The 23,146-nt window shown below is 52.0% G+C and overlaps 9 protein-coding genes across 9 annotated transcripts; 5 read left to right on the forward strand and 4 right to left on the reverse strand.

Annotated features, from left to right (window-relative positions):
- Positions 1 to 414: 414 nt before the first annotated feature.
- On the reverse strand, positions 415 to 2,441 carry N7462_004976 (putative C6 finger domain protein; the record flags this gene model as incomplete). The annotated part of the gene is made up of 2 exons (XM_057076701.1): positions 415 to 1,590; positions 1,713 to 2,441. The coding sequence occupies 2 exons, from the start codon at positions 2,439 to 2,441 to the stop codon at positions 415 to 417; spliced, it is 1,905 nt and encodes a 634-aa protein (XP_056936206.1).
- Positions 2,442 to 3,562: 1,121 nt separating this feature from the next.
- Positions 3,563 to 4,314, forward strand: N7462_004977 (uncharacterized protein; the record flags this gene model as incomplete). Its single annotated transcript, XM_057076702.1, has 2 exons — positions 3,563 to 3,742; positions 3,874 to 4,314. 2 exons carry the CDS (start codon positions 3,563 to 3,565, stop codon positions 4,312 to 4,314), a joined length of 621 nt encoding a protein of 206 aa, XP_056936207.1.
- Positions 4,315 to 5,682: 1,368 nt separating this feature from the next.
- N7462_004978 (cyclin family protein) lies at positions 5,683 to 7,756 on the forward strand (the record flags this gene model as incomplete). The annotated part of the gene is made up of 4 exons (XM_057076703.1): positions 5,683 to 5,694; positions 5,868 to 6,848; positions 6,914 to 7,453; positions 7,514 to 7,756. The coding sequence occupies 4 exons, from the start codon at positions 5,683 to 5,685 to the stop codon at positions 7,754 to 7,756; spliced, it is 1,776 nt and encodes a 591-aa protein (XP_056936208.1).
- Positions 7,757 to 8,682: 926 nt separating this feature from the next.
- On the reverse strand, positions 8,683 to 12,940 carry N7462_004979 (RNA helicase; the record flags this gene model as incomplete). The annotated part of the gene is made up of 4 exons (XM_057076704.1): positions 8,683 to 8,942; positions 9,015 to 12,543; positions 12,609 to 12,847; positions 12,931 to 12,940. 4 exons carry the CDS (start codon positions 12,938 to 12,940, stop codon positions 8,683 to 8,685), a joined length of 4,038 nt encoding a protein of 1,345 aa, XP_056936209.1.
- A 160-nt stretch (positions 12,941 to 13,100) lies between these two features.
- N7462_004980 (DNA 5'-adenosine monophosphate hydrolase) lies at positions 13,101 to 14,004 on the forward strand (the record flags this gene model as incomplete). The annotated part of the gene is made up of 2 exons (XM_057076705.1): positions 13,101 to 13,182; positions 13,250 to 14,004. 2 exons carry the CDS (start codon positions 13,101 to 13,103, stop codon positions 14,002 to 14,004), a joined length of 837 nt encoding a protein of 278 aa, XP_056936210.1.
- Positions 14,005 to 14,636: 632 nt separating this feature from the next.
- On the reverse strand, positions 14,637 to 15,583 carry N7462_004981 (putative translocon-associated protein, alpha subunit; the record flags this gene model as incomplete). The annotated part of the gene is made up of 3 exons (XM_057076706.1): positions 14,637 to 14,910; positions 14,982 to 15,406; positions 15,512 to 15,583. 3 exons carry the CDS (start codon positions 15,581 to 15,583, stop codon positions 14,637 to 14,639), a joined length of 771 nt encoding a protein of 256 aa, XP_056936211.1.
- Positions 15,584 to 16,027: 444 nt separating this feature from the next.
- N7462_004982 (CCCH zinc finger protein) lies at positions 16,028 to 17,626 on the forward strand (the record flags this gene model as incomplete). The annotated part of the gene is made up of 4 exons (XM_057076707.1): positions 16,028 to 16,102; positions 16,164 to 16,307; positions 16,372 to 16,714; positions 16,791 to 17,626. 4 exons carry the CDS (start codon positions 16,028 to 16,030, stop codon positions 17,624 to 17,626), a joined length of 1,398 nt encoding a protein of 465 aa, XP_056936212.1.
- Positions 17,627 to 18,283: 657 nt separating this feature from the next.
- N7462_004983 (uncharacterized protein) lies at positions 18,284 to 20,300 on the reverse strand (the record flags this gene model as incomplete). Its single annotated transcript, XM_057076708.1, has 4 exons — positions 18,284 to 18,587; positions 18,656 to 19,034; positions 19,098 to 19,980; positions 20,043 to 20,300. The coding sequence occupies 4 exons, from the start codon at positions 20,298 to 20,300 to the stop codon at positions 18,284 to 18,286; spliced, it is 1,824 nt and encodes a 607-aa protein (XP_056936213.1).
- Positions 20,301 to 20,802: 502 nt separating this feature from the next.
- N7462_004984 (karyopherin alpha) lies at positions 20,803 to 22,859 on the forward strand (the record flags this gene model as incomplete). Its single annotated transcript, XM_057076709.1, has 3 exons — positions 20,803 to 21,042; positions 21,369 to 21,878; positions 21,948 to 22,859. The coding sequence occupies 3 exons, from the start codon at positions 20,803 to 20,805 to the stop codon at positions 22,857 to 22,859; spliced, it is 1,662 nt and encodes a 553-aa protein (XP_056936214.1).
- Positions 22,860 to 23,146: the final 287 nt, after the last annotated feature.

Here is a 23,146-nt window from a genome sequence, read left to right on the forward strand (position 1 = left end):
AGAAAAGAGAGATAAAACCCTTAACACGAGGACGCCGAAGAGAAGAGCACAAGACATCAGATCAACCCATTGGACTTTGTATAATCGGAATCGAGACGGTCGGTGTAGAAGCCGGAAAGGGAATGTGATATGGTGAAGTTGGTGTCATAGAAAGGAATGTAGAATCCCCAATCCGCGAAACCTTGGAAGATGGATAAGGAGCGAGAAGATGAGTAAGTCAGGGAGAGTAAGAGGAAGAGGGCAGATCAATGAGGTGTGTGCGTGCTAGTATGCCAGCGCATTTGAAGATCGCAGTCTCCTACGGGACCAAAACGAAGACAGAGGGAGAAATCGGGCGGCGCTGAGGAATCTGTCCAGGATAGGAGACAGGACGGAAAAGGATAGACGTATTGTATCGTCTCGGAGACGCCACAACTAGCGCTTGCGCTTCTTATTCTTGTCATCCATCGCCACTTCATCCAGAGGGGTACCTGGCATTGGCGGTATCTCATATTCTTCCTGTGCTGAGTCCGAGGTCTTCTTGACTGGAACGCCCATGTGGCGCCCATACCGTCCCTTCCGACCATTGCCTTCATCTTCGCTGATGCACCCTTCAATGCCAATGCCAGCATCTTTGCAACGGCCACAAGGGCGCTGACGATCACAGCCCTTCTTGCTCTTGCGGCAGCGTTGGCATCGGGGCTTAGTAGACAGATCTTCTTCGTCGGCACCGAGCTGGTGCTGGAAGTTGACCGAGCCATTAGACACCTTGCGCGCGGAGCTGGGGCTGAGAGGCGGGACAGGTCCCAAGGTAGGCTTGTCCGAGGGTTTGCGAGCGGTAGCAAGAGCGCTTTTACTCTTGTTTAATTTAGGCAAAGGCTTGGGGGCACGGGACTTGGCTGACATAGGACGGTTCTTTGGCTTCTTAGCCTTGGGCGCAAACTCCTTATACAAGATGTCGTCTTCGCCCTCACTCTTGATGCCGTCCTCAATTCCATCAGAGCTGTGGTCGCTGCTATCCGCGCTAGGCAGGATGTCATCAAGACGCTTGTGTTGACGCTTGATGTGGCCCGGAGGAAGAATGGGGCTTGAATCAAGTCTGCGACGAGCAGGAAGATCATCCTCATCCTCACTCATTTCCTCACCGTCGCTGGTGGCGCCCGTCGATGATGCGGCATCAGCAACGCCGCTAAAGGCATCATCAAGCGTTGAAGCAGATGTGCGGCCGTGGGAGAAATTGGACGCATCACCTAGACGGATCAGCTGCATTGCGACATCCTCATCCGAGATGCAGCTTGCGATGGTGGGATCGGGAGTCGGCAAAATGCCACTCCCACTAATGCGCGGAGCGGAATTGCTATACGGTACGCGATGTGCGTGGTCAGGGACGACCGGTGTCGCATACACAGGAGTGCGACCCGATTGTGCCCCGTATTCGCTGTGACCATAGCTTTGCGGCGACGGCAACGCTTGCTGGTAGTTGTATGGGCGGTGGGTGGGGCGGGCAAAGGGTGAGCCAGCACCTTCCTGACCAACCGATCGGCGTTGAGGAGAGATGGAGGAGGTTGAGGTGGTGAGGGGGACTTGGGGAGGAGCAAAGAGGGGGAGTTCCTAGAAAGAGGAAGAAAGGAAAGGTCTTAGCAAAGAGGATAGAAAAGACAAGAAGCGAAGCGAGAGAGGGATAAGGAGGGACGAAAAGTGAAATCCTGAAGCGCAAGGGGACATTGACTCACCGAGCTGTCGAACTTGGGACGTTTACGACGACCATCTTGTAGTATGTTCTCCATGCTGATTTCTGAGCTTGCAAATGTGTCGCCGCGGGCCTTGCGACTGTAAGTGGATTCAGTGTCACTCATGCCAGGTTCCTCGTCTGGATACCCGGCATGACTGGAGCCCCGGCTTTTCAGGCCATTGCGAGAACTCTGCTTGTGCTGGGAGGCGCTACGCAGACTCCGATTCGACGGCGACGTACTGCGCTTCCTTGCGAGCCGAGAGGATGGGCGCGATGGTTGTTCCATCATTGGCGAAACACCATCAGCCATCTGGAATGGTTCACCCAGGCTAGGGCGCTTGCGCTCAGCAGAGAAACCGCCATAGAAGTGATCCCCAAACGGTTGAATTGGGATTACTCTGACGTACACAGTCATGTTGTTCTTCAAGTTCTCGTACCTTGCGATGAGGGTGGTCCCATGTTCATCTTCGAAGCTCACCCCACTGGCGGTGCCATCGTAGATCCCATAGAAATTTTTGACCGTAGTGACGATCGAGTCTGTGGTGTCATGGGGGTATATTTGAACGCGCATCGGAATGCGGGCTCGAACCTTGGAGTTCTCATCCAGCAGGAGCTCGAAAGCGACGTTCTTGGGTACAGGACTCTTCAGCGACAGGTCGCGAGAGGAGACCTCTGCCAGAACCGGCGGCTCTGGCAGGCCAGCGAGCCCGTCATGCTGGACCGCTTGCATACTGAGCAGATCCAGGATGGGAAAAGAGAGGCCTCGATTGCTGTACCGAAGACTGGATCAACCCACTGCTTGTGTGTGATGGAAAGGGAATTGGGAGAACGGGGGCTCCATGACCGGGGAAAGAGGAAGAGTGCGAGTTGTGCTGAGGCAGAGGAAGAGGGGTAAAATTTCCATCAAACCTACCACAGTTATATGAATCAAGCAAGGTTGGTAGGTGGATGGACCACCCCCGAGGTTGATAAGGTGGGAAACGGTGTTCGATGCAGGGCTTTTTTTCGATGGGGATGGAGGAGGGGAATCTGGCTGTCGCAAGAACCGAGAACGAGCCGGGACGAGGGCAGTCGTCGGCAACCTGGGGAGAACCCCAACCAAGTCAGCACAATGCAATCCGAAAGGGTTGGAATTAACAGCAGGATGGATTGAGGGGTCTTGAGGATGGAAGGATGGATCGATGGACGTTCGACTCGCCGAGTCCGTCCGACCTGGGGTGTAGGCATTGGGGGCATTGGGGGCAAGCGAGAGCAGACTCGGAAGAGGATGGAGAGCAGTATCGACGTACCTAGCACAGACCAAACTGCCTAATATCGAGTCGCAGGGACCGGAGATGTCCACAACAGGGTGACGGGAGGGTCGATGGGTGGTTGACGAGGGTGGTGGACGAGGGGGATTGTCGTTCTCTCTACGAAGCGCTTGGGGCTATGTCAGCGGTGGCCCAGTAGCCGAGAGCGAGGAACGGAGCCAGGCTCGAACAGAGGCTGGAATGGAGTCGGGGAGGGAGGAAAAGGATAGAGGATACCGAAGGCGGGGATAAGCACAAGAGAGAGGTGGTCGATGGGTTGGATGGAAGAAGGTTGAGTGGGTGCGTACGATGTGGTTTCACCTAAGAGAAAACGGTCTTGGGTCGGTGACATGGCGATTTGCGCTTCCGGCGCCCGGTCCAGCAGCCCAGCATCACATTCCCGCTGCGACTTTGCCCTCCCCCAGCACGTAAGAATGAACTACAGATCCATCTAGACATCTATCGGTAGACTGCGATCGATTTGATTTCTATAGATAGTACAAACGAGACCGTCCCTTTCCCCTAATCCTCGCCTCCCCCTCCGCCTACAGGTTGTTTCGCAATGCGCATTCGCTGTCGCAACCCGGATATCCCCATTGCGCCGAGCATTTTGTCTAACCACCCGGGGACCGATTCGATACAAATCGGATTCGAATTCTTCTGGCGAGGGGAACGGAAGGTTTACGGCTTTGTCTTGCAGTGGATAGTGCCCACCACATCGCTGGAGCGGCGCACAAAGCAGGTACCTGGTCGCCCCTTTCGAATGACCTCAACGGATCGACGTAACTCGAAATGCATGGGTCAATGGAGGAGCGTCATGTCTTGTCATCCCCAGGACCGAAGAAAAGAGGACTACGTAGGGACTAGGACTAGGAGAAGTCGATGAAGGCCCTCTTTGTGGCCTTGCGACAATCCCTGTCGCACATGGACGATAGGGACGAGTATGGATATCCAAATCCCTTTGGCTTGTCGCATGCCAAGTTTGTCACGCAAAATGGAGCCACTACGATATCGCGACACCCCTCCGAGGACCTGGAAAGCGGAAAAATCACCAGGCGCGGGGGTGGACGCAGAGTACAGGGTGTGGTGAGTCCGGGAGGGAAGCGTCGAGAGGGGAAGATGGAGGATTGGCCGCGCGCCAAAAGCCTCCCCCCAAGTCAAATCCCAATCCCAATCCAAGACCTTCCTGTTTGTGCCCGGATGCATGAAGGAAAAATCGCAAAGCGCAAATCGCATGACCGATGCTCATCACAGAGTGTTGCTCATGATCTGCGCCGGCTGAGTTTACCCCTCCTCGGGACCGACGTAGTCTAGGGAAAAAATAATTAAGGGATTGGCGGGAAACGGCTGAAAGGTTACAGAGCATTCTCCCTAGAACCTTGCAGGCGGGAAAAGAGTCTAAGGTAATGGGGGATGCCAGTCTCGCAGGGTCCTCGGGAAAGAAAAGCACTCCAGCCTGGAATTTGGGGGGGTTTTGCCTTTGGGCTTGATGGCGGGGACTACAAGTGACCGGGATAGGACGAGAGGTGAGGCCGAGTTCTAGGCTGGGTTGGGGGACCCAGTGAAAGAAAGGCGACCAGCGCAGATGAGGGTGGTGCAGGAACGATCATTGCAAGGCGATTGAATGGCTCCGAAGGGCTGAGAAGTGCCGGGCGGAACGTGCGTTACGACATGGCTTGTCCGGACTGTCTAGACCGACAAATTGTTTCTGTTTTGTTCTTCTGTTGTTAGATCCTCATCCGCACCTTTTGCACCCAAAGAAAGGACGGTTTCGGGATGGGCAGGGAGAATGATCGAGAGCCAGTCGCCTGACGGGTAGACCCCGCATTCTCGGTCGAGGCCTCGGAGCGGGAACTCACGATGCCCAACTTGTCGCAATGATGAGCGAGTTCGGATGTGCTTCGGCTGAGGAGCCACACGTTTACCGCTCGATCCGGTGCGAGCGGTGTGGGTCACGTGGATCCGCGTGCTAGCGCGTCCGGCGCTAATAATCGGTGGGGAGGGCGATTGCACCCACCCCCAACATGATGAAACCCTGAAAAGGATCGGGATAGAAAGCAAAAGCCCAGTGGCACGATGAAAAGTATGTTTTGAGCGAAATTTCTGGCTTAGGGGAAGGTGAAATATCAAGAGGTGAAAATGGGGGGGCCGAGGGAGACGTGACGATAAGGCCACCACGTCATAGATAAGCTGATAAGCTTATCTTGGCACACGGCACCTTAGATAAGCCATACAAACAATGCAAACTCGCAATGCCGTATCGTACTGTCACGTGGGGAGTGCATTCCTGTCGCTCGCCCCTGCATTTCTTTGCTGTTGGTCGTCGCGAGAAACACGTCTGATTCTTCTCATCTCTTCTAGCACCAACACCGTGCATGGGTTTACCATTATCAGTCCTTTGAATGGTAGAAACCCGTGCAGAAAAGTCACAGTGGAATATCAACCGGTTTCTTGTTTCCCCCAGCGACCAACTGGACCACCCGTAACGACCGTGTCACGGGATCTCACTGGTTCCTGCACGAGACCCGCGGGTCCGCAGTGTTTGTTTTGCTCCCCTCGGCCAATCAGCCGTGGCGGGTCCACATCGACTCTCATCCTCAACTGAGCAAAACGTAAACAACTCCCTCTCTCCATCTTTCTTCGACGACGTGATTCTCGGCCACTTTTTAGGCAACAGTCAACATGGATGCGAAGGTACGTGGATGGAATGCAATTCTTGCTTGAGGTGTGACGATGTCGACCTGATCGATTGGTGGCGATTGAGTCCGATCTAGGGTCGTGCCTGGCTTTTGCCTGTCAACGACTGACTACTTAATGATCACGAACCTTTATCCACCTGAATTACCAATACTAACAAGATGCTCCAGCCACAGCGTATTCGCGTTCGCGGCGACGAAAATGTGCCGCCTTCCTTGCATGCCACCAAAGCTATTCATCAGCGCAACAAGTCCACCCCGGCCCTCAACCTCGCTGCCCAGGGCGCGAAGAATGGGGCCCGGCGAGCCTTTGGTGATGTGAGCAACGTAAAGACTATTCGTGATGACTCGGTATTGCCTGGCAAGCCAGCAGCGCAGGCGGACTACAACAAACCCGCCCTTTCACAACCGGCCCAACGTCCGATGTCAGTGTCTGGCATCAAGGGCCTGCTGAGCAATGTAACTGCAAAACCAGTCAACCCTGCCGGCAAAGCCCAACCCGCTGCCAGAACTACTAAGCGTAACAATGTGGTCTTCCGCGATCAGTTAGAACCCGTTGTCGAAAAGGCGCCATCCAAGGAAGTCATCACCACCCAGGCTGTTCGTTGCGAAGAACGGCCTGCCGAAGCACCTGTCTCAAAGAATGTGGATAAGGATGAGTCGGAGTCGGAGCAGGAGTACTTTGACACTCTGCCAGAGGAGTCTGCTGCAGTCGTTGAAGCAAGCAACGCTGGTTTCAGTAATTGGCGTGAAATGCTTCCCCAACTGTCGGAGCCCAGCAAGGCTCCCTCTTCTGCCCCAGCACTCGAGAAACCCCGCGCGCTTCCTGCACCTCCCCACCGTGCTAGCTTGCCAGAGGTTCACCCTGAATATCAGCGCCGAGACACCACTGGCCCTGCAGTTTCAGAGTGTGAAGAGTGGGAAGATGAAGAATCAGCGCGGGGATACCCTTCCCGCACTGACAACACCACCGGTGGCACTACCACTGTAATTTATCCGAAGACTACTGCCGTAACCAAGCGTGAGTTACAGCAAGCAAAGACTATTGTGGAAGCCTCGCAGACAGAGGAGGAGATAATGGAGGATTTCTATGATGCAAGCATGGTGGCTGAATACAGCAACGAGATCTTCCTTCACTTGCGGACCAAGGAGGTACGTCTCTGACCCAGGAACGAAATGAGCGATTCACCAAGCTCAAAGCTCACTGACTATAACAGATTGCTATGCTACCGGTAGCCGATTACATGGCTAATCAGGCTGAGATTCAGTGGTCCATGCGCTCTGTCCTGATGGATTGGTTAGTGCAGGTCCACTTCCGATTCGCCTTGCTTCCTGAGACTCTCTTCCTCTGTGTCAATTACATTGACCGATTTCTCTCACATAAAATCGTCTCGCTGGGCAAGCTCCAGCTGGTTGGAGCCACTGCGATCTTCATTGCCGCCAAATATGAAGAGATCACTGCTCCATCAGTTGGTGAGATTTTCTACATGGTTGATGGTGGTTACACTGTGGATGAGATTCTGAAAGCTGAGCGCTTCATGTTGAATATTCTCAACTTTGACCTCGGCTGGCCGGGCCCCATGAGCTTTCTGCGCCGCATTAGTAAGGCGGATGACTATGATCTCGAGACCCGGACTGTCGCCAAATATTTCCTCGAGCTCACGATCATGGATGAGCGCTTCGTCAGCACGCCTCCTAGCTTCGCCGCTGCCGGAGCTCACTGCCTGGCTCGTTTGATGCTGCAGAAGGGTTGCTGGGTATGTAACTTTCCCAAACTCACATATTTTCAGTTCTGTTGCTAACATGTATACTGCTAGACCCCGGCTCATGCCTTCTACAGTGGTTATCTCTATGACCAGCTGATCCCGGTGATGTCGACCATGCTGGAGTGCTGTGAGGACCCTCAACGTCATCACCAAGCAATCTATGAGAAATACTCAGACCGTCGCTTCAAACGTGCCTCTTTGTATGTTGAGGCTGAAATGAAGCGTGGTTTCAATCTCTCACGACCGACCAACCTCAAAAACGCGGACCGTCTGGACGGCCTCGCCAATTATTGAGTTACGTTCATGAGTTCGGGGGACTCCCCGTTCTCTTTCCGTGCGCTATGCCGCGAGAACACATTCTCTACCATGTTTTCATTTCCTCCCGTTAATTTCACCGCGTTACTTTCTGGGATCAAGAGTGGTCTTCGGAGTGAATGGGGAAATCGGATATCGCCTGGCGTTTGTGCTTTGATTTTTCTTATTTCTTGCTCCGATCAAGCCCTTTTCTTCTTTTTCTTCTTCTCCCCCCTACCATTATGACCTCGGGATGGGATGACTTGACGCCATTTTCCGGACACGAGGAGTTTATTAACAGGTCGGACGGCGTTTCGCACATGGTCTACTTTTCATTCGGCGTCTCCTAATCTTCTTTCTTCTCCCTCTATTTTTTTCTGACTCACGATACATACCTCTTTCCTTTCCCCAATTATGAGCCTTTTTCGCATTTCTCAGTTTACTGACCTCGCTCGTCCGAGCTGGTTGCCCTAATGACGGTCCTTTTCTTTCTGCTACTTGCTGTTTGTTTATTTCCCCCGGACCAGAGCACCGTTTGTTTGAGTCGCATATCGCATGATACACTGCCTGTCCCTTGAGCGTACCGTTGCTTTTATTGCTAGGTGATGCCTATTGCTACGCAGATATTGCATATGGACATAGCTTTAGGGAAAAACAATTATGGTGGCAGTAAATCTTGATTCCATTACTCGGAACATCAAAATTTTGTATTCCGTCTATTAAGGCCTTAGCACAACGCTCTTTTTGAGTTCAAAGTTGTCTTCAAAGCGTAAACTTTCTCACCTCAGTGGACCCAACCAAGGCACGAAACCCAACCCGAATTCTAAAGTCTATCTAAAACCAACCGCTTTATCCAAGACTGGCCGTAGGAACGGCCGTTAGCCACTATATCATATACGCTTATCCAATGCCAATTACAAGCTCTATCACTGATCTAGCCCGTTGAACTCAATCAGTCTCTTCACAGCTTCAATTACTTTGTCGCCCGTGCCTGCGGCAGGCCCCAGCGTCGGGTTATCGATGCGTGCCTGCAGTGACTCGTCGAGCATTGTGCGCAGCCGTGACACGAGCACGCCAATCCGGGCCCATCCGCGTAGTCGGAGCCAGCCGTCTACAAGCAGACCGCGACCCATGGTGTCAAGGGTAATGGAGCCGCAGAAGAGGAGGAGGGAGTAGGCATTGAAGGCTAGAGACAGGGGTTGGGTAGTTAGTTACACAAACAGCAAGGGGAATGTGGCATGGTGGAGTGTGGACTTACGGGTCAGATCTCGGATGAAGGTCTTGCTCGTCGCCATTTTCGTGAAATAGGCCATGTACGCTACCGAGCTGGGGTAACCCTGGGCCGAGAACAGGATCGAGCTGGGATGGATGAACACCCGGCCATTCTCTTGATTGAAGTACTTGATGGTGCGAGCGTCCGGGTCGACTTCAACTGTGCCGGTCACCGAGCTGGCGAACTTCTTGTCCGGGAATGAAATCTGCGCCACTTGCGGTTGGAACGCGCCTGCGATTAGCGCACGAAGAAGATTCTTGTTGGAGGCGTTGCGGTTCAGTGCGCTTGTCGTGTCCGTGTAATCGACGGGCAAGATGCCGGCGTCCTTGAGGGAGGTGATAAATTGTGCGCGGTTGGAGGAGATGTCACGCAGGGTTTGGTGGGAGAGAAAATTGGCACCACACCACGACTGAGTCTGCCAGTAGCCCTGGGAGCGGGCTAGCTCGGACCAGGCCTGATAGGCGCATAGATCTGTAAGGAGGTCGCCGTCACCGGGGCGGGAGAAGGTGGCTTTTGCGGCATCAGCTTCGTCGCGTTTTTCACGTGGGGATACGAATGGGCTCTTGACGGTGAGAATGGCGGCGATGGTGAGGCAGGACTCCATGCAGCCGAAAATCGAGCCGTATATCATTAATTTTGCACAGCGCAAATCGGCTGGGATCATGGAGAGATATCGACCCAGGGCTGTTAGTCGGCTGTGATCTAGGGCTCCAACACGGTGAAGGAAGGTTAGAGCGCCCTCGACGGCAATGCTTTCTGGCGGAGTGATGGTGTTTGCTAGGAACATAGCGACGTCGTCAATCCCCTTCATCGACTTCACGGACAGACAAAGCTGTTCTAATGGGACGCGTCGGATTTCAGGATCCGGGCGAGCGGCCATGTTAGACTCGGCTTTGCGGGTGTACAATTTGTAACAGGTGCCTGCGCGGACACGACCTGCACGACCACGGCGCTGTTTGCATGCTGCTTGTGATGCCCAGACTTCCTGGAGACGGACCATATTGTCCTTGGGATCATAGCTGGTTTCTTTAACACGGCCGGTATCAATTACAGCAACCACATCCTCAATGGTGATGGAGGTTTCAGCGACATTTGTCGCAGCAATGACCTTTCGCTTGCCTTTCGGCGGGCTTTGGAATACACGCCGTTGCTCAGCTGGGAGGAGAGAGGCATGAAGTGGCAGTGGGTAGGCATTCGGAATCCTTTTGACGGCAGTCAAACATCTTTCGATCTCCATGGTACCCGGTAAGAAGATCAAAATGCCGCCTGGCTGATCACCAAGTTTTGCATCGATGTATCGAACAGTAGACGCGATCAGCTCATAGTTGATACCCATCCCAATGCTACGAAGAGCTTTGCCCAGAGACTCTTCGCCACGCGGAGCGTCGTCGTCTTCAAAGTCTTCATTCAACTCCGGAGCGAAGCCGGTGTTTCGGATGACATCGTCCAAGTAGTAATCTTCCACAGGAAATGTACGTCCGGGGATGTTGACCAGACCAACTGACTTGCGCCCGCCAAAGTAGTTCATGAAGATTTCGGCATCCAGTGTGGCGGACATCAGAATGACCTTCAAATCCTTGCGGTGACGTAGAACATCTCGTAATAGGGCCAGCAGGAAGTCCGTATCAAGACTTCGTTCGTGGACTTCATCAACCACCACGTGCGAAACATCGGCCAGGGAACTGGCAACATTGCCATCTGCATCACCACCGGACTGAATTCTGCGGAGAAGGACACCAGTTGTCACGAATGTGATCTTAGTAGCACCATGTTTGACCTTCGACTCGCCACGGATGATATAGCCAACTTCGTCACCTACAGACGAGCACCGCTCATCGCTCACACGGTCAGCCAGACCTAGGGCTGAGATCCGGCGAGGCTGTGTACAAATGATGTTCGCGGCGCCTCCAAGTCCACGCTTGATCATATCGTCGAGGACAAACTGCACGGATTGCGTACTTTTACCGCTACCAGTTTCACCCGAGATAATCGTGACTTGATGGGAGTTGACTGTTTCGATAATAGCTTCTTGAGTATTCCACGCTGGGAGCGATTGTCGTTTCCGGGACATCTCAATTTGTGCCGTACTTGCTTGCTTCGCTTCCCAGGCCTCTCGAATTGTCATGCTCTGTGGCGAGTTTGCTTTCCAATCAATACCTCTCCGCTGCTTGCGGCTAGAGCGCACAGGCATCTCTAGAGTTTCCGCCGCCACAGAAGCTGTTACAGTAGAGATATCCCGCAGTCTACCTGGATTCTCCATAATATGGGGCAGATTGACTTCTAGCCAATCCAGAATGTTGAAGATCATAGGCTCCCCAGAGAAGCTTTCTTCGGCATATTGCACTGCTTGACGAATGGCGCTGAGGCGTATATATGCCGGAATACCCTTAGCTTGAATTGAGATGACTGGAGGGGCAGTAGGGTAATGATTCGACGGCTCTTGAAAGCGGAACACAGCATTTTCTGGGATCTCGGGGGCCTCGCTCTTGATCTCGCATACTCGAGGAGAAACACGAGAATAGCGTTCGCCGAAGATAGCCTCCAGAGTATCTTGCTCCTCGGCCCAAGCTCCCGCATCGCCTTCGGGGATGTCAATAGAGGCGAAGGCCGATCCATGGGCTAATGTTCCTTGTAGATACTCGGCTGCGGCTAATTCGTCGCCCTTCTTGCTATCCACCACTTGGGAGCAGAGATCAACGGGATAACCAATCGACGCCAGTCGCTTGATCTTAGCTTCTCGGGCTAGATCCCCAGCTGCGAGACTGACACCAGCCGAATATCCCTCGGGCAGACTCCATGGAGGCAGATCATCTTCAGGGACATAGATCAACAGCCACTCCAGCACTTCCTCTCGGTCTTTGCACTCTACCACAGCCTCCTCGACGTGACTGCGGCGGAACCCAAGACGAGAGAATTCTTCCACAATAGCGCTCTTTTCTTTCTGTGGAATCTCGATCCCATAAGGATTCCAGACCGTATGCTGCCGCAATAGGCTTTCGATCTCGCGCCGTATACGAGTTCCCATGTCCACCTTCGGCGCCTGCGACCAGACCCGCTTGCCCTTATTATCACCTCCACCTAAGCCTAGATCTGTCGCAGAAACCTTCTCCTTTGCTTGAGCCTTTTCGCGCTCTACTTTCTTCTTTTCCAGGTCAGCGGCTGCACTTTCACGCTCCTGCTTTGCCAGAAACGGATCTGCTTCGTACATCCAACCCTTGCCCTCCTTTGTCTCTGCTACCTTGATTTGGGCGAACTCCTCCTTCCAAAGCTGCTTATAGGTAGGCGGAAGCATCATGTGCAAGTTGCGCATATTGCACACTCGGAACAGACCGAATGCGGCGGCGAAATGTCTGGCTTCAAGGGCAGTTGCTTGCGCGGCCAGGTGCTTATGCGACGGGGGCAATTTCATGGGCGGAAGAACGATCAATTCTCTCGTCTTGGGATCGACTTTTTTCAGGGTCACCGCGGACACAAAGCCGTCGCGAGATTGAGTCTGGATATTGGCGCAATTCATCTATCAGCATATGTCCAGGAAATGGCGATAGCGCCGGAGGGTAGTGCTCGTGTGCATTCAATTACCATGCTATACTCCGGCTTCTCCCACTTTTGCTTCTGGCAATGCTCCGACAGCATATTGACTGGCAGTTTGCCTGTCCATGATGCGCCGCCAATCATCTCCTTCACGGTCGGCTTCTTGGGCTCCTCCGTGGCGGCCGGCTTCTTCTCCGCGGCTTTCTCCGCAGCAGCTTTTGCCTGCTTGGTGCCAGGTTTGGGTCCGGACCCAGCGCCTGCGGAGGCTTTCTTTTGGGACCCATTGTCTGTGTAGTTGACGCAGCTCAAAGGAGACCGAGACTGGGCATTTGCAGTGATCTTTTGGGCTTTTCGGCCAATTGTCCCGCACTAAACCGCATTGGGCGAATTGCGGGGAGATACGCCCTCGAGAGTTTGGCGACTACGCTTGTTCTTGCAGCAGTTTCGATCTCTGCTTTACCGTCTGATTGATCGGTGTTTATCACCATATATCATATTCATGTGATATTATATCTCCTGTTCTTGCCAATATTGGTCGAGATGGAGCAAAACAATGCCCAGACAGGGACGTCCAGAGCTCCCTCGGAGGGACACACGAGGACATCCGAGAAGAGAAATGCGTGTGGGATAGCTTCCAATTTCTCTATCACACCTTGAAATATGACCTGGCTAATCAATTGATTCACTAGTTACCGAGCTCCTATCATCTCGTGATAAGCAGCCAAAGCACGAGAGCAACAGCTCAACAAATACCAGCGCGCGACAAGGCAGTAGAGCTGCCTCGGGAGGTCGAGAAGGGCTAAACCCCTACATCGTGAAGCCTGAATCATTTCCACCAAATGTGGTTATATACCACAGTGAAGACTTTGTCGCAATCCATGACATGTTCCCGAAGTCGTCCCTACATCTGCTCCTTCTCCCACGCGACCAGGCCAAAACCCGGCTCCATCCATTCGATGCGTTTGAGGATCCTGAATTTCTAGCAAAGGTTAGATTTCAAACACAGAAGCTCCGGGCCCTAGCTGCGGGAGAGCTACGCCGGAAATATGGGAAGGATTCTGCGCAAGAGCAAAAGAGACAGGCAGCCTTAAATGCGGATCCACCACCGGACGAGCTGCCAGCCGGGAGAGACTGGGACAAAGAGATCATGTGCGGAGTGCATGCTGTTCCGTCAATGAACCACTTGCATGTGCATGTTATTGCAGTGGACCGGTACAGTGATCGGCTCAAACATCGGAAGCACTACAACAGTTTTTCGACGCCTTTCTTCGTGCCCATTGAAGACTTTCCCTTGGCCCCAGAAGATGTGCGGCGGCATCCCACACGTGAAGGATATCTCAAAAGAGATTTTGAATGTTGGCGCTGTGGAAAAAGTTTCGGAAACCGGTTTGTTGAGCTGAAAAAGCATCTCGAACAGGAGTTTAAGGAGTGGAAAAAGTTGTAGCATACTGGCAGACCTAATTGTGCAGGCCACTACGTCCACAAATGCACTCCGTTTCATCCTCAATCCCTATTTGAATCACCTTGTCGGACCGGCAGCGAAATACCATGCTCCCTCGATGTCATCTAGATCTTTTTAGGCCAACTAAAGCTCCTGACTCCGTCTCTCCTCGTCGCTTTCAAAAGCTCAAGAAATATAATCTTGTCGTAGAGTCAGTTCCTGGATCATTTTGAAGGATATGCTCATATTGTCCCGGGCAGTCGTATACATTGTGATGGTTCTTAATTGGCAGCTCACTGACGGCCCAGTACTAAGATTACAAATAGAAAGATAGCAATTTGTAGCTTTAAGAATGAATCTTTTGGCACCAATCAGACAGGTTCTAACATTCTATATGCCAATCGAACCCTCCAAAGTCTTCAATTATTCTTCAGAGATGCTATATCGGGCCAATTTGTTTTTGCTGTAAATGTACATGCCTCCGGTGCCATAGGGAGCAAAAGGCGAAAGCGTGCATTCCCAGCACACATCACATCCATGTTCCCTTTGCTACACCAGACAGAATTTCAGACACAAGCCTTGTGGCTTCTTGTACAACCCATCTTCCCCTTCTGAGATTCTTGTCGCATGCTGGTCTACTGACGGGCCTTGGACTTGCCGGCGCCCTTGACCTTCCGGGCCTCCGGACGGTTGATGTGGTGGGCGGGGATCCAGTCTGCGTTATAAGTGGTAGCGGAGGCGACGGCGGGGCTGGGGCTCTCCTCGACGGGCTCGCGCTTAGCAGGAGTCTTCTTCTCGCCAGTCTTACCACCCTTGCGCTTCTGGGGGAAGTAGGGAGCGACCCAGACAGTGTAGAAGAAGTAGACAACGCCGACAAAGCAGGATAGGAGGAAGAAGTAGAGGAAAATGCTGCCAAAACATAGTCAGTTAAAAGGCTCAATGGAAGTTTTTCTTTTTTGGAGAGGGGGTATTGTACTCACATCTGGGGATCGAAGAAGCTGGTCTCGGGTTCCACCACGCTCACAGTGCCATTGAAGGCCTGAACGGTGAAGAATTGACCCTCGCTGTCCGACAGAATCGCCGCAATGTTCAGGCGGAGATCCTGGGGGTGCATCTCGGTGGCAAAGCTGTAGCTGATGCTCTCTTTCTGACCCGCAGGAATTTCGACACCATAGCGGGTAGCAGTCAGGTTGCGAAGCGGCTTGCTCTGCTCGTCAAGACTCCACAGGCTACCACCGACAAAGTTCACGGTGACGGGATGGGGCTCATCATTGGTGACAGCGATCAGCGCCTGGGTCGGGTGACCATTGACGAGCTTCACGCCAAAGATCTCAGAGGCCGGGAACGAAGCCTCCGCCTTGACAGCAAGGGTAGGTGCCTCAGCCTCCGCGACCTTCTCAGCATCCTGTTTCAGGTGGAAAAATGTTCACGTTAGTCAATTGGCTTTTCTCCACGGTCCGAGACACATGCGATTGAGCGAGACCACGCGCAGAAGGGAGACCAAACTTACAGCCGCAAAGCCGGTGCCAACGAAGGCCTGGAGAGAGAGGAGTGCCAGAGAGAGGAATCCAAAGCGAGTCATGTTGAGAGCAGGGAGGACACGGTGAGATGAGGGAAGGGACAACAGAGAAGAGACCAGTAGGGGTGATCACACGTTGCAATTTAGGTAGGTCCACTTCGCGGTACCGGGGAAGCTGACTCAGCATCGCGTCCTATCGCCCTTTGGAGATTGATTTTTTTTTTTTTGGAAGAACAAAAAGACAGTCCTAAAACAAGACGTTACTCCACCAGGCAGGTGTGGATATCTGCATACAAGAACGCCTAACCGTTTTGTTTAAGCGTCATTTCTCTTCCAGAGAGTTAACCGCCGTGTAGATCGCGCCACAGCGCTTGCCGACTTTATGGAATTTCTCTGAAGAACCGAAACGCCCAGGTCACATCGCTTTCAAACGCACGCCTTCTCTCCCTCTTTCCCTCTTTTCCTCTTCCAAAATTCCTTTTTCACCTGAACCAACAATCAGAAACCATGGAATCCTCACCTTATCTCGATCGATATCGCCAGATTGGCGCGCTAGACCAGCAGAAGAATCAGTTAATCGAGGTAGCTCTCTTACTCCCTTTTGTGCACTGTCCAGGAGCTAATGGAATACGCGCCACCCTAGGAACTTCTGCAACGAGTAACCGATCTAGAGGCTTCTTTCCAGCAAGAAAAGCTTGACCATGAACGTGAAACCCGTTTCAATCGTGATATTCAGCTACACGAGATGGAGCTGATGCAGCAGATATCGCAGATCAAGACTATTATGGTGAGCGCGGTGATGTGTAATCACTTCTTGGAGCATGTGCTGATACGTGCCGGGTCTTTTACAGGACCGCGAACCTTTCGTCGTCGTGATGTTAGATGGAGAGGGCGTGATCTTTAAGGATGAATTCCTGCAGGCAGGAGAAGAGGGCGGCCAAAATGCTGCCGAGCAGCTTCATACGGCTATCCTCGCGTACCTGGCGACAAGTCTCCCGACCATCAATGCGCCCAAGATAATGACCAAAATTTATTTGAATGTGAAATGCTTCGGGGAGCAATGTGTTCGTGCGGGGCTCATTTCAGAGCCCGTAGCGATTCATGACTTCATTCGCGGCTTCAATGAAACCACATCCTTTTCGGAGATCGTGGATATCGGGTCAGGGAAGAATAAGGCTCATGATAAGATACAAGGTTTGTCCATTTTCTTGATCGGCTTGCGCCGACAGTATCAGAGAAGGGTCGGCTAATCTTGTGATCATTTGCGTAGAGACGTTCCAAGTCTTTCTATACAATTGCCACTGCCACCAGATTTTCATCGGTTGCCCCTCAAATATTGAATATGCACAATTTCTTGACGAAGTATCTAAAGATTGTGACCTAACCGGGCGCATCTCCCTGGTGGAAGGTCTCACCTTTGAAAAAGAGCTGGACACGGTGAAGAACTCATATCGCATTGCCAAATTTCCTGAAGTGTTCCGTTCAGCCAGATTGGCGCCAAATTGGGCGGCCCCTTGGAAGAGTGCTCTTCCCTCCCGCTCCTTGCTTACTCCTTCCCCTTCTCGGCAATTCTCGAACCTTTCCAACCCACCGACATTGTCACGCACTTCTACAAATACGAGTGTCTCCGGAACCGCGCTGTCAGCCTCCACCCCCAATCTTCCTATTGGAGGATCTCCCGATTTCCAGATTGTTCGAACCAAAGTGCCCGGATCAGCTCCCCTCAAGGCCGTGGAGCGGAACAAGTACGGACAGCGTGTGGACCGGCTTGACTTTAAGACCATTCCTCGTGATGAACTGAATCGATTAAAGAAGTTGAAACTATGCAATTATCACTTCTTACTTGGCGAATGCCCCAACGAGGAAAACTGTTACCATGATCACGACCGGAAGCTGACGCGGCAAGAACTCCATATTCTGTCTGCTATCGCTCGCATGACTCCTTGTCGTTTTGGCTTGGAATGCGATGACCCAGAGTGTATCTATGGTCACCGTTGCCCACAGAGTGAGCCCGGCAAAAAGACCTGCTTCCGTGGCGACACCTGTCGCTTTGAGCCCGTGGCTCATGGCATCGATACGAACATTGTCAAAGTGACAAAAATTTAGACTCATACATCGTGTGCTCATTCATCTCTTAAATATGTGTTTTTTGGGCAATTGTTTATCTAGAGAAAATTGCCTTTGCGTCTGTCTCATATTGTGAAATGGCGTCCTGCTTCTATTCGGTGTGACTGGAGCATAATCGGGTTAATTCCTTCTCTAATTTACGATGTGGGACAAGGAGGGAGTTGCATATCTCATGCATTTTGGTTTTCTTCTTCTATCATTGTTACACAGAGACGACTGACCCGACCCCTTCATTTGTATAGGGAAGTCGCGTCTGACCCAGAGGGTTCTGCATGCTTCTTTCCGAGCCACAAACGAGCTGTCCTTTTTTCTCAGGGAGTTGCAAGGATGGCGTACTGGTGGGACTTGATGGTCACGGAGAATTTTTACTTATTAACGATCAATGGTCAGCGAGGGTTTCAGGTTCTGGGGTGTTGACAGGCTTGTCGGATCCAAATTACCATATTTATCTTCATGCACCATGAACGTCTGTTCAAAATGGAACTTAGTTTAACTAGAACTGATTTGAAGAATTAAGTTATGTTTGATATTGATCATTTATGAAAAAAACCTTGGAACATAACTCCAAATATGCTAGGCCTTGTTTATGCCCCCTGCCAACGCCATTGAATCTATGTTCGAACTAACGCTACAGAATCATGAGTGGATTGTAGTCCCAAACATAGCAAATCTCCTCTCCCATCCGAAGCAGTCCGGTAACATGCATAACTCCTCTTTGGCCCCATCAACTTGCATCGCATCTGGGTCTCTTGAATGAGAACAACGCACACCATACTCCTTGATGCAACAGATGAATGGTAGTGAGGAGGGCTTGGGCGGAACCCAGATACTTCTATTTGCCTGAGTAGCATCATGATCTCGTTTACGCTCCTCGAGATCACCCCAAAGGATAAAAAGCTTCTCCCGAAGTTCAGCCAGCCTCCTTGGATGGACACGTAGACTAGAGAAATGAGCGATCAGCAATTTTATACCTGAGATGAGGTGCCAATGGGCAACAGAATAGCTTACTCTGCCGGGTCAAGGCTCAGTAAATGTACACCTTCTGCACCGGTGACAAAAAGCTTCATTTGTGCCCGAGCCTGATTCTTCGAGATGACCGGATCTGTGCCTTCAACAAGAAGACAAAAGCGCCATTCCCACTCCATGCGTTGGGCACTTGGGGCATTCTCATCATCATGTCCCGTGACGATGGAATCCATGGGGACTTGCACGGCAAAGTCTTCCAGGTTCGGTGGGAAATAGTCTACTACACGGGCCTGTAGCCGGTAGCAGACATTTTGAAAAGGGAGTTGGTAGGATATTCCACCTGGTAGAGTATTGACGTGGGATTCACCTGAAAGAATATCATTTACAGATCGGACAGGGACATCATAGGACCGAGTTTTGACTATTGAAACCCTTGTCAGCTTTCTGCTGTCCTTCTGAAGCGTTGGTTAGTAGGCTGACTTACTGTTCTCATTTGTTTTTGTTCGTGATTTCGTCACTGATATTTTATTTTGTCCCTCTTCAACTTTCTCCTCTTTCTTCCTCTGTTGATTCTTTTTCTTTTTCTCGGCTTTCTTGGGGTCCATGCTAGGCTTGCCGTGAATTTTCCAATACTCCTTCCGCCGCTCCGTCAACGCTCGAGAGCGATCGTTATAGTCGTTAGAGATGATGCGGATATGGACTTTCTCTGGATACCGTTTGTCCTCATGCACAGCAGCCTCTATGCCATTGCCACGCCCCGGTTTGACATGCGAATAAGTGATGAGAACGAGCTCGTCGCCTTTGAGCCGCTCTCGAGCGAAGTTGGCGTGTGGTTCCCATAGGGTGACTTGAATTGACATCTGGCCCCAGGGACCGGGCCAGTCCTTCTTTTTTCGAGAAAGATAGTCATACGTGTCCCCTTCGGAGCCTATGTCTTCGTCATCTTTTTTGATATCTATCAGGGCGGGGTTTGTAGTATAGTCTGTAAGATAAATGATGCATCTATCGCTATTGTAAGTGTTGATTTTCACTACTTGCCCAAGCAATTGAGTTAATTGACCGGGCTGAAGATCCTCAATGAGAGACAGTGGAAGGTATCCAGGCTTAGGCTTTGGGGCAACAAAGGCTTGGACCACTTGAGGGGATTCGCGAGGCGCAGGTGATAAAACGGCGGGTTGAGCACATCCGGTAGCGCCATCCAACAGCATTAAAGCCGCTCGTTTCTCTAGTTGCTTGAGCGGGAAAGGGATGGGACCCGTGGTGATTGAAGGGCCTGAGCTCGGATCTGATTCCGAGCGAAAGATTGCCCAGGGAACTCGGTCGTGTTGAGATGCAACCCCCGTCAGCTTATTCTTGAACATGCTCACCTGGGGAATCAAGGTCAATACGTGCTGTGCACGGAGAAGACGAGTTTATTTTCAATACATACTCGAATATTTCGAAGCAAGATTACATCGTTTATCTGGACGGCAGGCAGAGCGCTGATATTGTCGTTGAAATATTTGATTTTCAATCCCCCATACCAGGTTTCCTTGTCGAAATGACAATCCTTGATGGTAAAAGTAACACACATTGACGAGCCTCTGGTTCGAATAGGCGGTAAGGTGTCCACGACAACACCGATGGTGCTGATATGCTGGCGCCGAGCACACGCTGTGGAAACGTCTACCAGCTCAGTCGAGGCCATGATCAACGGAACTCTACCGGAGACTTGCAAGAAGAAGAAAAAGTTCCAGCGATGGCCGGGTCTCTGGACGTCGATGACTGCCAACCAAAGACAAATGGGTTCGAGAGAAAGACCCGAAGTACTGAGTATAGATAGCTCTCTGGGAGGTGGCAAGCCTTCAATAGATGTCCATTCTCACTCGATCGGACCTTGGGGCACGGCCGGTCAGGAAAAGATCATATTACCGAGAACAATTAATAATCTTCGCGAATCTTTCTTCGATCTCAATTTTGATCGTGAACGGTAGAAACACAGTTGGTGGCCGGGTTTTTCCTGACGCGTAAATAAAGAAATGATGGGGGAGGCGTCACATGATTTCCCCTCCTTGCACACACGAATCCTTTCTTCTTCTTCATCCTTCCCCCACATCCTCCCTTTTCTCTCATCACCAGCGCGCCCATCACCATCATTTTTGATATTCTTGAAATTTGAGGCGCGCTTTCTCTACTTCGTTACCATCACTATGGCGGATCGTTACATTCCCGAACACCGTCGGACGCAGTTCAAGGCGAAGAACCAGTTCCGCCCCGATGAGCTCCGCCGCCGCCGTGAAGAACAGCAGGTCGAGATCCGAAAGCAAAAGCGTGAGGAGAACCTCGCCAAGCGACGTGGTATTCAGACTCGGGATGGAGGAATTGGTGTCGGTGGCGGCATGGCCGCTGCCACCGAAAGCGATGACGAGGCTAGTGCTATTGAGAGCGAGGTAGGTTTTTCTATCACTTTTTTTCTTCGCCCCTGTGCTTCTGGTCCCCCGGGCTTGCTTTTACTTCCTATCCTGCTGCTTGGCCGGGAGTGCATCGCTTTGCTCTTCCCTCTCCCTGCCGGTTGCCGTTCAGCCCACTCGCTCTTTGTTTTTATGATGCGATCATCAACACGGAATTTTTTTTCACCGCCCTGTTGCCATGGGGCCAACCCCTCCAACACGGCCCATTACTACGCACGACCCCACTATGCGAGATAGCGGACCAGCAAAACCACAATAAAAAAAAATATAGAGGCCATAAGCTAACACGATGGAATTTTGTCTAGCTCAATGTCGAACTTCCCCAGATGGTGAAGGGTGTCTTCTCCGACCAGGTTGAGGAGCAGATCCAAGCCACCACTAAGTTCCGCAAGTTGCTGTCCAAGGAGCGCAACCCTCCCATCGAGCGCGTTATTGAGACCGGAGTCGTCAGCCGCTTCGTTGAATTCCTTCGCTCCCCCCACACCCTGGTCCAGTTTGAGTCTGCGTGGGCTCTCACCAACATCGCCTCCGGTTCTGCCCAGCAGACCCAGGTTGTCATTGAGGCTGGTGCTGTGCCCATTTTCGTGGAGCTCCTCAGCAGCCCCGAGCCCGATGTCCGCGAGCAGGCTGTTTGGGCGCTCGGTAACATTGCTGGTGACAGCCCCCACTGCCGTGATTTCGTTCTGGGCGCCGGTGCCCTGCGCCCCTTGCTCAACCTGATTAACGATGGCCGGAAGCTGAGCATGTTGCGCAACGCCACCTGGACCCTCAGCAACTTCTGCCGTGGCAAGACCCCCCAGCCTGATTGGAACACCGTATGTCCTTATCCCCCTCCACTTCTCCGTGATGGATAGGATCTTTTTTTTTTCTAACTTGGAAATTAGATTGCCCCCGCTCTTCCCGTTCTTGCCAAGCTCATTTATATGTTGGATGATGAGGTTTTGATTGATGCTTGCTGGGCCATCTCGTATCTTTCAGATGGCGCCAACGACAAGATCCAGGCTGTTATTGAGGCTGGCATCCCTCGACGCCTAGTTGAGCTTCTCATGCACGCCTCCACTTCTGTTCAGACACCCGCTCTCCGCTCCGTTGGTAACATTGTTACCGGTGATGATGTCCAGACCCAAGTCATCATCAATTGCGGTTCCCTTCCTGCCCTGCTTTCTCTCCTGAGTTCTACCAAGGATGGTATCCGCAAGGAGGCTTGCTGGACCATCTCCAACATCACCGCTGGTAACTCCAGCCAAATCCAAGCCGTCATTGACGCTGGTATTATTGCTCCTCTCATCAACCTGTTGGCCAACGGTGACTTCAAGACCCGCAAGGAGGCTTGCTGGGCTATCTCCAACGCCACCTCTGGTGGTCTCCAGAAGCCCGATCAGATCCGCTACCTTGTCTCCCAAGGCTGCATCAAGCCTCTGTGTGACCTGCTTGCTTGCCCCGACAACAAGATCATCCAGGTCGCTCTTGATGGTCTTGAGAACATTCTCAAGGTCGGCGATATGGACAAGGAGGCTGGCCAGGGCGAGGCCCGCGTCAACCGCTATGCTCTGTTTATCGAGGAGGCTGGCGGCATGGAGAAGATCCACGACTGTCAAAACAACGCCAATGAGGAGATTTACATGAAGGCCTACAACATTATCGAGAAGTACTTCTCTGATGAGGATGAAGCCGCTGGTGAGATTGATGAGCTGGCCCCCCAGCAGACCCAGGCCGGTTTCACCCTTGGCACTGGCCAACAGCAACCCGCTGGCGGATTCAACTTCGCCAACGGTGGTGACTCTATGGATATGTAAATGGTGTATATTTCCAGCCCTCTTATCCATTATCACCTTACGCCTGTTGTCCTTTGCAATTTGCTTGCGACTCGCCCTCCCCGCAATTTGACCAAGTGGCAATCGACATCACCGCTAAAGAAGAGGTGTCGATCTGCAGAGCCTTCCTTTTGGACCCTGCACACTGTCTCGGTTTCTCCCCCTATATCCCGCCTGAAATAGCCACCGACTCGCAGGTGTCAGTAATCAGCCGGGTATGGGATCTTGTCTATTCCCTCTCTACCTCCCCGTACCCTCGGCTCTTGTGA

The sequence above is a fragment of the Penicillium macrosclerotiorum genome, assembly GCF_028827735.1.
Source record: "Penicillium macrosclerotiorum strain IBT 26536 chromosome Unknown utg000003l_segment0_segment0, whole genome shotgun sequence".
NCBI lineage: Eukaryota > Fungi > Ascomycota > Eurotiomycetes > Eurotiales > Aspergillaceae > Penicillium > Penicillium macrosclerotiorum.